At 43.0% G+C, this 12,553-nt stretch overlaps 1 protein-coding gene across 1 annotated transcript in view; it reads left to right on the top strand.

Moving 5' to 3' along the window:
* LOC139219753 (glutamate receptor ionotropic, delta-1-like) overlaps window positions 1-12,553 on the top strand; it is a 454,804-nt gene that overhangs the window by 424,631 nt on the left and 17,620 nt on the right. The window contains exons 14-15 of the mRNA XM_070851702.1: window positions 7,459-7,654; window positions 10,976-11,142. Coding sequence (XP_070707803.1) covers window positions 7,459-7,654; window positions 10,976-11,142 — 363 coding nt within the window. The remainder of the gene's footprint in view (window positions 1-7,458; window positions 7,655-10,975; window positions 11,143-12,553) is intronic.

Genomic DNA, 12,553 nt, shown 5'->3' with positions numbered 1-12,553 from the left:
TGTTACAGCAGGCGGCAGCGAGGCAGAGGAGCCTCTTCTGCAGGTGTTTCCAAAAAAGAAGCTGCAGAACAGTTTTAGTAGGATACAAATTGTAAAAATATTTGTAAATAATCAACATTATCTTGTTTATTAAGCGTGAATTATGCAGCAAGTAGTTCAGACCGAATCGGCACAACGGCACAAAGCTAACCGCTGTGATGCTCACCGCTGAAAACATCACGGACAAGCATTGAATTTTCTCGGGGGAGGGGGTCAATGAGAACTCAGAAATCAATGAGTTACTGTTTTAGTATCAGCTCATGTTTCAGCTTCTCCTTCATCTCAGCTTCAGTCCTCCGCTGGGACGGCGACACGGCTTAAGAGCTCCACGTAAGGCTGGAGGACGCAGCAGCAGCTAAATCTGTGGATGTCAATGATGAGCTCCAACCAGACTGAGGCAGCGAGGAGCTTCGGTGTTTCAACCTGTGGTTTTTATTCAGTTTGGGAAATCCCTCCAACTCTACAGAGCATCAGCTACCGTCTCTGTTACTAGGGGCGTTACTAGGGGCGTTACTAAGGGCGTTACTAAGGGCCAGCCTACTCGCTAAACTAGGTTTCATTACAGAGGAGTCTACTGAGGGGACTGATCGTTTTCCAGTTATTAATAAGATGTTTTTCCACGAAAACACAAAGAATTTAGTTCAGTTCAAACTAAAAAACAAAACGTTTTCTAAAAACAAAACAAAAAAAAATAACACACCACCACTTTGACTGATGTTTCCATGGAAACGGATGTAACACTGGCAAAAAGGTTTTTATTTTCAGATGTGAACAAGATAAGAAAAATATATAATATATAATATATAATAAAACAGAAATATGAACACATTGAGATGATCAAACAGGATGATCATTTAGCCCAACGATCCTCAAAAACCTAATCAAAGTGTTGTGTTTAAATACTCAGCAGACAGGAAGGCGTCATTTCCCCACATCTTTGTTCGTACTACACCTTTTTTTTCTCTTGTGTTACACAAGAAGACAACAAATCAATGAACTCTATTGAGCGGGCGGGAATGGTCAGAGATCCTGTGAGAGAGGGATTAAAATAAGAGCGGTGCCTTCAGCCCGCGCCGAGGGCTTCAGATAACCCGCCGGATGAGCCGAGGACCGTGCGGGTTGAGAGACTCGTGCCCTCAATCTGGCGACATCATTAAACAGACAAGCTTTTCCCTTCGTACAAAGTGACATCGTAGGTGTCTCAGACCTGACAGAAGTAAAAGGGTTTCACTACCTGCCCCCTCGGTAATAGTTTGGGTTGTTGGAGGCTCACGCTGCACAGACAGGTAGACAGGTAGACAGGTCCCCAGAGCTCTTCCCCGTCCATCTGCACAGTTTAACCTGCACCGTTTCAGTTTCTGGCTTTAAGTTTGTGTGCGCCTCCGTTCTTCAGCACTCTTTGGCTTCCACTCTGATTTAAATCCACACTCACCTCTTGGAATGTGTGCAGAAACATAATGTACTTCTCTCCGGCTCCGACGCTCGAACACTCACTCGACACCCTCAGATCAAACGCAGGTACGCCATCTTGCTCCTGCCTATTTATCTTGTGTATGAATAAGGAACGTAATCTCTCATCTCCCATCTAAAGACACACAACAGCCACTTCATCTCGGCGCAGCGACACGCCAGCTCTTTCTTCCTCTTCCTATCTTCCCCCCCCCCCAGAGAATCAAATCTGGGCTGACATTTTCATCAGCAGGCGTGTTGCGCCGTGAAGGGCGACTCATTCAGGAGTAAATGCTAAGTACAAGACTTCGCTTTCACAGGCGCTCAATGAACGCTGAAGTGGACATTTGCATATGATGTAGACTTCTTTAAAGCCCCTCGAGACGCCGGAGAATCATCCTCCTTTTGACTGACTACCATCTACGCTGGCTGCTCCTCCCTGTGTGAAGCCTGTCATTACTGCAACATCAACTCACGCGCGCACAAAGGCGGGCGGTAGATCTGCTGTTAACGTCTTTATCACACAAATGGAAGGTTTGGTGATTCATGGCAGGCGGCTGTTAGCCTGCATGAGATGATAGAAAGGGCTTTCAGATATTAACGCGTCTGCTGTGACGGCTCGTTGTTTTGCAGACTCCCTGTTAGCGCCGGTTCATGTGGCTTCTGTCATGAATGCACACAAATAAAACAGTGAGGTAAAGAGTCGGACTGGAGCAGCTCCAACAAACCGTGAGGAATCTGACACTTAAAAAGTCAAATCAAAGAGAAATTAAAATACCTCAGAAGTAGTAGAAGTTTTTTTATCCTCATCCCACCGACCACAGGCAGATAAATAATCTCAGAAAGGTAGAAAGTTAAAAGTAAACTCAGCGTCTGAAACGTCCAGATTTCTGCTGCGGTGAGAAACAGCCGAAGCCCAAACATCAACAGTCTCAGGATCACTTTTATGACAAGGTTATGGTGACAACATCTGCTTTTATATCTCTAATTAAAGGATGACGTTCAGTGAGCCGGTCATTATTGACAGGAAGACAAAATACTGATTTTTGGAGTAGCAGACCGAATCAGAATTGAGTGTTTGACACCGCAGTGTAATAATGCTTCATGATATTCAGTGAAGTCACTTTTAATGGAGCCATGTTGACGCTGCACAGATGTTTTAGGTCACCAGAGCTGGTTGGTTCGCTTTAAACGGACCAGAGTTCGTTTCTTCGGTTAGTCCGCTTCCGAACTCTGGTCCGCCTGGAAACATGCGTCTCTGTTCGCTTACAGTGGGAAATGAATCAAAGAGAGGAAGTGATGTAGAAAGCAGTGCATTTTGGGTAGAAAAAGCCAACAGTGCAAATCCGAAGAAGCAGGTAAACAAAGAAACAGTTGGGCAGACGTGGAGTAGTGAGGAGGTGCAGGCGTATTGATATAAGGTCAGAGGACTATATGTCGCGGTCGCCGTTTTCAGTCCTGGCCAATCGATGAGCCAGGTTTTCTTCTTCTTCATGCTTTTTTTCTTCCTGGTCAGCAGTTGTAACTGCGTTTTGGTTCGCTTTCTAAAGTGCAGTGTGAAAGTGAACCAAACCAAATGAAGGTGTGACATTTTTCGGCATTCGGCAGGACTATCCTGCTGTGAATGCTCCCTTAGTTTAAACGACGTTTGGCTGAACAGCTCAAATCTGCGATGAAGTTTTAAAGACGGCGATCAGCTGATCACATCTACATTTCCCTTCCCTGAAGGTGCTTCAGTGGAAATCAGCCTCTTTCCTTATTTCGAATCCCCAAAAGGCAGAAAAATTGTCTGTTATCCCCCAAAAAAGGCCGTCGATCTGAACATCCCTCCTCCCTGCAGCTGGTCACGGCCGTCTCTCTGGTCTTATACCAAAATGGTTTTACTGCTGCAGACAGATTCCAATGTTGGAATAAAATGATGCAGGTTTGTTCCCGTCACCTGAGCCGGTAGATGTGATCTGAGGTCAGATTACGGACATCGTGTCACCCTTGTATTGTGTTGTCGGTGTGTTTTTATGTGGTGAACATGACTTCTGATAGATCTGTGTGTGTGTGAGACATGTGGAGGTGTAAAAATATAGTCCCCTCTGAAGGACTGAGCTTGGATCCAATTTTTTAAACAGCCACTTTATGTGACCTTTTTTTTTTTGCGCAGCCAGATAATTTTCAAGCTCCAGTGTTTCCTGTTTTCTGCTCGGTTCATTTGAAATTGTGTTATTTGATCTGAAGTGGTCCCAAATAACTGCAGACGTGGAGAAATATCTCACCCACCGTGTGCAGGGGAGACGGGGAAATAGGAACAGGCGAGAGGACAGAGAGCATGATGGGAAATAAAGATATAACGACGCAAAACAGCTTTAAAAGATCCTGAAACTTTGTGTCCAAAATGGGAAATTCAGTAAAATCTGTTCATTGTTTATCTGCATTTATGTCACTGAATCAAATGGAAGCAATGGCCCTAAAAACACAAGGGATTATGGGTAGAGGGGAGCCTTTGTTTGGGCAGTGAAGCCGAACTCAGTGGCTGAAGGCAAACGTCCAGACTTCAGACTCACAAACATCTATCATGTTTTTAATTAAGAAAAGCAGCAGAAAACATCTAAAATGTGGAGAAAACCAAACACAGTTTTGACCCTGTGATGATTTGCTGTGGCTTCATTAAGTGAACTGATTACTGAAGATTAAACCAGATTTTAGGAAGAAAGTAACTTCCAGGGAGTTTGTTTCAGCTGCAGATTTCACCAGATGGTTAGAAGATTAGAAACACGAGATGTGATGTTTCTTTTTTCATTGTTGTTCATCTGTGAAGTGCGATCCAAGCACAGAAAATACAATCTGACGTTTTTTATCATCATTTGAACAGTTGAAGGTGAAGTCTAGACTGATGTTTCTGTTAAAATGTTTAATCCAGATCAGTCACAGGATGGTTTAAAGGTAGAAAAACAAATATTTCTCTTTAGTCTTATATGTTCTAAACATCAGTGGTTCAAACACAGAGTTTATTTTGGGAGGAGAAATCTATGAAATGTTGAGATCGATTTTTATTCTTTGCGGGTTGGTTGAGACGAACAGACGAATCGTGTTGAGTCTAAAAGCCGATAATCATTTAAGGTACGATAGAAGATCCAAACAAGTCCTGCAAATGTCAGGCTTCAGACAAATAAGAAGTTAATTCCAGATAGATAAATTGCTGGGCTGTTGATGTTTATTGAATGTCGATGGTGAACGGTACAGTCGGCCCCGGGGGACACAAAGCAGCTCCGACTGGTTTATATTCCATACGTCTTCCTGCTACCAAATCCAATTAGACTTCATCTCTAACCTCCACCAAGGCTGCAATTATGTAATTAAAGCTGCAGCTTTATTAACATTTCAGTCGACATCATCCTGACACAACGAGACCGTCAGAAATTAATATGAACATTAAGAGAAAATCCAATTCCAGCATGATAAACAAGTCATCCTGTGACTGATTCAGTCCCCACGGCTGACAGTGAGCTGCTGCAGACAACCGACAGTGAAATCTCACTGAAAACAACCTTCAGGAGGCGTCAGAACAGAAAAGAACACAGAAGCTCAAGTTCTTTATTTGTCTTGAGAACAACAAACTACGGTAATATTAACAATAGATTGAAAGCTCCTTTTTAAAACGTGATTACAAAAGCAAAATAAAAACAGAATCCAGCAAAATGACAATAAAAGCATCATAAAAAGAACATAAAAGTAAAAATAATGTAAAAGAAAATATGATATTAAAATAATAAAACAATGGAATTGATTTTTAGACATACACAGCAACTAATTAATTTAGTAAAATAAAAAAAACAGAACACGGGTGTGGTTAGCCTAGTTACTGTGACTTACATTGAGCTCTGCAGACACACCAGACTCCATTCACAAAAACAGGAATTTAACCTCACAGAACACACGAGTTGCTGGTCTACTGCTGCCTCAATCAGTTTGTTTATGTTACTGTGTTATGCAGTAATTTCCTGAGCTAACCCTTTAAGATGCAAAACAACACAAATAAACTGACTGATGGAGGCAGCAGCAGACCAGCAGCTCCTGTGTCCTGTTCTCTAAAATCCCTGTTTTAGTGAATGTAGTCTGGTGTGTGTGCTGTTTGTGGTTAAACCAAAAGGATCTTCCAGGTCTCTCTCTGTAGGGATCCTTTCCATGATGCTGTCACACACTTAGAATAACACTCTGAGCCTGTCAGTGGATCAAACAAGCTCTTTTAGTGGACCTACTGTGATCAGGTGCAGTTGTCTCACGTTGCAGCCATTGCAGCCCGTTTGGTGACTCTGACAGTCCGTCTGATAGTTAATGGATATTTCAGAGTCGACACTCTGTGAGTGTAAACACGCCGTCAGCGGCAGCAGCATTCATCAGACTGAGCTGCATGTCGAAGTCTTCAGTGAACCCGAACCTCCACTTAGAAACAGACCTGCTCGCTGATAAAACCCGACTACCTGACATGTCCCATCAGTGTGCGTCCACACAGCAGGCGGGAAGCATCTGCTGCCTCCACGCACCGTGTCCCATCTGTCATCATCATGTGTAGCTAGTTAGCATCAGTGGAAGTGAAGGCATTAACATATTACACAGCGAAGCACATGTTCGGGCTGATCTGTGGCGCTCAGCACATTATTTAGCGTGTCACTTCCTGTTTGAGAAAGTTTACCCATTGACTTTACTGCTGCTTTGGTTGTTAAAAAGCATTGTACCATTTATTCCCATTGATTTTGATTCTCTGTTAAAACTTTTGTCCTGATTCTGTTTTAAAAAATACATAAAATATATATGAATATCTGTTCCTGTGAGTGAGTGAGCTGGGAGGGATTTGGGGTTTTAATAAATATTTCAGGTTTTAGTTTTAAATCTAGTTTCACCAAAAATACGAAGAAAAAACAAACTTCCAGACCAATCGAAGTAAGATTCAGGATGTATCACGGCAGAGAAGAACGCTGCTGTGCTTTGTGTGTCGCTGGTTCAGGGTTCTCAAACAAAAGTTTATACCTAAAATGTTTCTGTCTGGAATCACTTCTTTTCTCCAGATTGCACACGACCTAAAAATATACATTTATTTCAGTCAAATAAATAAAAAGTGACGTGAATGCAGCGATAAAACGTGAAATCCTGAAGATATAAATCAAATGAATGGTCTTTATGTGAGTTTTCCTCCTGCTGTCTCTCTTGATGAGATTATTTCTTAATTAAACAAACAAACTTCAGGGTGTTCAAACATCTGGAGGAAAACTACTCAGTCGGTCTCGTGGGCGTCTTTCATTAAAACTGATCTCCCACCTCTTCAGCGTCCACAGGCGTTAAAAATAAAGATTATCACAACATCTGCTGACCTGAAATCAGTTTATACAGTTTTATATATTTCGTTTTTGAGTCACAACCTGTGAAATCACTCGTTTCACCATCTGAATTTGATCCATTCAGTTCAATAACCTTTGGAGTCTAGAAGTCTAGAGGAGTCAAGTTAGCACAAGGATAACAGGAAGTTAAAGAGGGCAACAGGAAGTTAGCGGAAGGATAACAGGAAGTTAAAGGAGGGCCAACAGGAAGTTAGCAGAAGGATAACAGGAAGTTAAAGAGGGCCAACAGGAAGTTAGCGGAAGGATAACAGGAAGTTAAAAAGGGCCAACAGGAAGTTAGCGGAAGGATAACAGGAAGTTAAAGAGGGCCAACAGGAAGTTAGCGGAAGGATAACAGGAAGTTAAAGAGGGCCAACAGGAAGTTAAGACATAAGAGGTTTTATTGTCATTGTACAACTGTTAACAGCATACAACGAAATTACGTTGGTACAAGTCTAAAGATTAAAATATATATGTATATATATACAAACATACATACACATACATCAGTCCAGAGGTCCAGCTGATGAATGATGACGGGATGATTTGCTCTGCAGGAAGTTCTGTCCTCGCTCATGTCTCGTTGTGTTCGGTCCTCCACCAGGTCGTTCCAGGACTTGGCGCGGCAGATCGACGTGGACTACGGCACGGTGAGGGACTCGGCCGTCTACGACTACTTCAGGAACAAAGGCACCAACCCTCTGGAGCAGGACAGCACCTACGCAGAGCTGTGGAGGACCATCAGCAGGAACAGCGGCATGGACTACTCTGTGTCCAGCCCCTCTGAGGGCATCCGCAAGGTGTGTGTGAGTGTGTGTGTACAGGTGTGTGTGTGTGTGTGTGTGTGTGTGTGTGTGTATGTGTGTGTGTGTGTGTGTGTGTGTACAGGTGTGTGTGTGTGTGTGTGTGTGTGTGTGTGTGTGTGTGTGAGTGTGTGTGAGTGTGTGTGTGTGAGTGCATCCATCATTCAGCTTCACAAATTTAACATTTATTCAAACAAACACATTTTAATTAGTTTTATTACTGAAAACTTATTATTGATCATCATCATCACCTCGACACCAAACACACCCAATGTCAATCAATCAATCAATCAATCAGTCAAACTTTATCTACACAGCACTTTTGAAACAGGCTGATAAAATGTAGGATGTTAAAAATAGATTAAGAGAAATGAATGCAAACGTAAAAACAATAAAAGATGATCAATAATACAAGAAATAAAAGTAAAACAATAAAAAATATGAAACACTAGATGTGTATAATAAATAATACATTATAGTAAAATGTTAAAATGAAACAAAATAAAATAAATGATTATAACAAATGCAATAATAAAATGATAAAACCAGAGTAAATACACTTTTATGGTCTTTAGCTTGCTTTTAAAAAGATCAATAATCAGTATTGACTCCAGAGACTCACATGTGCTGCTGTATGTTTATTCAGTGTGTTTATGTGTGTGTGTGTGTGTAACACTGTCTCCAAGGGATCCACAGGAATCTGTCCAGATTAATACATGTGTCCAATTAAGGGTTAGGGTTAGTTAACGTGCTAAATAGAAAAATAAAACAGATTAACAGGTAATAAAATCTGATTTACAGATGAAAAAAAAACAGATTTAACGACACAAAACGTTTCTTATTCACAAAAAAACAGATTTACAGACACAAAAGACTTTTAACTTCATGTTTTAACTTCATACTGACTGAAAGTGATTCTATAAAACCACCTACAGTGTCGGTGTCCAGGTCTTTATGTGCACCTGGTGGCTCAGGTGCGGTCGGGCTGCAGGGAGGCAGCAGCATCAAATACAGGAGGAGGTGTGGGATCCCAAACGGACGTAGTTAATCTGATAATGGGCAAACAGATGGTGCATCATTAAAAACCCGTGTGAACATTTTCATCTCGTGATTTAAAGGATGATTCCGCTGTATTATTACCACTCGGGTCTTGTTTGCCGTCTGATTGGTGAAGCAGCCGGACGATGGGACAAACGGAGGAAGAGTAAAGACTTATTACTCGCAGCTCCGGCCGTGACCTCCCGTTCTGGCTGCAGTTGTGCTCACGCAGCACTTCTGCCGCTCTGAGGGATTATCTGCCGCCGTCACCTTCAGTCTGACCTCCAGATGAAGCCATTTAGATCATCTGGACGAACTGTTGGCGTCTTTCCACCGCTTGTTTTTCTCTGCTGTTCTAACTGAAGCACAAAGCTGTGATCGGACTGTCTCTAGTGTTTTCTCCCTGGGACCAGATCTGTTTTGTGTGGCAGCTTTATGTTTCCATGGCGTCACTAATACGCCTGTTGTGCTACAAACTGCTGCTTTTTGGAGGGACGCCAGCTCACTTCCTGGAATCCACCACGCAGACGTCTCCTCCAGAAAGGAGCTAATTGAAGCTCCACACTGGGGGGTGGAGGGTTTGTCGTATCGGTGTGGATGTCTTTGTGGTTTTGTGTCCTCGCCTGCCCTCCTTTTGATTCAGAGGAACCTCTCTCCGTCTGAACGCTGCACTCGGCGTCCCAGCTGAGCATCACGAACACTCTCCGCCTCTTACCTGGAGAGAGAAAACAGTCCTGCTCAGGTGACCAGAGGGAAAGACAAAGACGCTAAACGGCAGCGGCTACGTGTGATCAGAGCATCAAAGAGATGTGACGCAGTGATTAGGTTGTAACAGCGTGACGGGATCTTAAGACTCTCTGCTGCTACACAAGGAGAGAGAGAGAGAAGCAACCACACACACACACACACACACACACACACACACACACACAGACAGACAATCAGCAGTGACAGCCAACAGGTGGAAGTGAAGGCAGCAGCTCTGCTGACTCAGTGGAAACACCCACATCCTCCTCCGCCCGCTGCATGTGGTTCGCTGCAGCTCCGTGGGGAATGTGTTTACACGGACGCAGCGATAAGATGAAAATCTACTGGATTTAATCAGAGGAGAACTTCTCCCCAGTGAAGAAGAATCAGATCTGCCACAAATACAACACAGGAGAACGGTGGTGTTACCCCAACATGGGGCAAACATGTCCGTCCGTCCGTCCATTATCTAACACTAGTTGGTGGCAGCAGGTCATGCAGGGCTCTCCAGGAGAGCTTCTCCAGAGCAACACTATCCAGATCCTCCTGGGGGATCCCGAGGCGTTCCCAGGCCAGATTAGATCTCCTTAGATCTCTGAGCATTAATTGATTACCAAAACTGTCCCAGGCCAGATTACATATATAATCCCTCCAGAGGGTTCTGGGTTCTGGGTCTGCCCCGGGTCTCCTCCTGGTGGGACGTGGCCGGTAAACCTCCAAAGGGAGGACGGAGGGAGGGAGGGAGGACTCTTCACCCTCAGAGCTCCTCACCCTCAGCAGAGCTCTTCACCCTCAGAGCTCCTCACCCTCAGAGCTCCTCATCCTCAGAGCTCCTCACCCTCACCCCTTAACTCCCCCACAACCCAGAGGGGGTAAACCACCGTTTTCCAGCATCACAGACTGTAAATGTGCAAGAAGAATAAACATAAGTTAGAGAAATGGAATTGGAACAAGTGTCTAATTGATTATCGAAGGTAATCCCCCCCCCCCCCAAACCTGACTCCTCCTCACTCATTAAACTTCACAAAACACATTTAATAAAATGACCTTAACTTATCAGAACTGTTTTAAATACAATTTGCATTTATTTAGTTGCTTCATTGATTTTTCATTTTGTCCAAAGTTCCAAAACACAAACATGTTCAGTTTACGGTGACAGAAAACAGACAAAAGAGGAAAATCTGTGTATTTAACAACGTGGAACCAACAAATCTGTGTCTTTTTGTCCAACACAAACATCTCTGAGCATTAATTGATTACCAAAACTGTTGCAGATTAATTTTCTGTTCAGTGATTGTTCCAGTTTTTTATTTGTCTTCAGCAGGCTGTTTGTTTCCTGTCGGCAGAGCTGCTCTGACTGGAGGAGACTAATATTAGGGATGACTGGCCGCTTTCAAACAAGTCCAGTGTTTCCATAGAAACTGGAACAAAATCTGGAGAAGTGTTTTTACGGTTTGAGCAAACAAACGACTGCTGCCGTCATATAACAGATTCCCTGTGGGGGTTTTCTTTCCCCCTCTGTCTCGTCTGCAGGCGAAGAAGAGTCCCTACGCCTTCCTGTGGGACATGGCGGTGCTGGAGTACGCGGCCCTGACGGATGACGACTGCACCATCACGGTGTCAGGAAACAGCATGAGCAGCAAAGGCTACGGCATCGCCATGCAGCACGGCAGCCCCTACAGGGACCTGTTCTCTCAGAAGTAAGTGGCTCCACGTCCACAGCCGGCCGCTCACCCCCCCACCTGCCCCAAGTTAACAGGACATATCTCCACAACCACAAGGTCTATTTATGTAACAGCACAACACAGCAGGGGTGAGACATCCTTTATGGTTATGGAGTCTCTGCTTTCATACGTCTAGCATGAAGCTACATACCGTTAGCGGCAAAAATGTTTCGATACGTGGCGCTGTGATGGTTTTCATTTGTGGTTGTTAGTTTGCTTGGTGTTGCAGTTGGGTTTGGTTTCGGTAAAAATGGTTAACAGGAGCTCGTAGCCCACTTTGTCCTGTTTAATTTGATGTGCAACATGCATGTGTTGGTACACGATGATGCTGCTGGCTGCTGTGTTTTAAAAGACTGCACCGATCAGGTTTTGGCCCCCGTGTGCTTGTTAGCAGATTTCAGCTAAAGATATTTACAGAAATGTAAATGATTATTGGTGAACAGTTACTCCACATGGAAAGAAACAAGTGATCCAGTCCAGTCGGCTCAAAGAAGCAAAGTTATCTTACTTGGTTTAAGATAAATCATAAACTTGTGTTAGCTTTAGCTTTGGGCTAAAGTATCGTGAATATAATTAATTTACACATTTAGCAGACAAACTGTTACATGGTTTATCCATTAGAGGCGCGTTTCGGTCCAGTCGTCTCTCTTTTAGCTCCATTTTTGGTCTCCACCACCTTCTGAGGTAAATACCTGGCTCTTTAGCTGCTAAATGAATTAAAACTGAGCCTGAACCAGACAGGATGACCAAAGTTAGGAGCCAGAAGAGGCTAAAAGAGATGCTAATGATTCTCTGTGGGTTTGTCAGTACGAGCGACATGTGATCCACGACATTAATTAATTAATATTCGTTAGCTTCAACATAGGCAACAGCAGACTTCTCACCCTTCACATGTTATGTTGTTATACCTGAAATATGCAGATCTCTTTTTTTTAAATTGATTAAATTCATGTAGATTTGGAAAAATCAAACTCTTGATTGTGCAGCTGCAGCAAAATTTAGCTCAAACTTTGATGCTGTTTCGACTTTAGATTCACATTAGATTAGTTTTATTACTAAAACTAAAACTAAAATGTTTATTTATTCACCTAAAAGAACATTTTGCAGGATTTATCATTGTTAAAAGCCTCATTGTTTATTATATTTGACATAAAACGTGCACTAAAACACTGAAATGCCTTTTGTTAAACTTCCACCGTGGTTCTTTATGGAGCAGTAAACGATGCCTTCACAGTTTATGCACTTTAATTAAGTTAAGTTGCTCCTTAATCAGCGGGGGCGCCTACAGCATATGTAGATGCTTTAAATAAGTGTGGGAAGCTTCACTTTTATGATGTCAGCAGAATAATGAGGTCAAAAGTGCATAATTAGAAATGTGGATTCAACA

This window comes from Pempheris klunzingeri, chromosome 20 (assembly GCF_042242105.1).
Source record: "Pempheris klunzingeri isolate RE-2024b chromosome 20, fPemKlu1.hap1, whole genome shotgun sequence".
Taxonomy (NCBI): Eukaryota; Metazoa; Chordata; class Actinopteri; order Acropomatiformes; family Pempheridae; genus Pempheris; species Pempheris klunzingeri.
The sequence above is the reverse complement of the archived record's forward strand: the minus strand, read 5'-3'. Positions and strand labels throughout refer to the sequence as shown.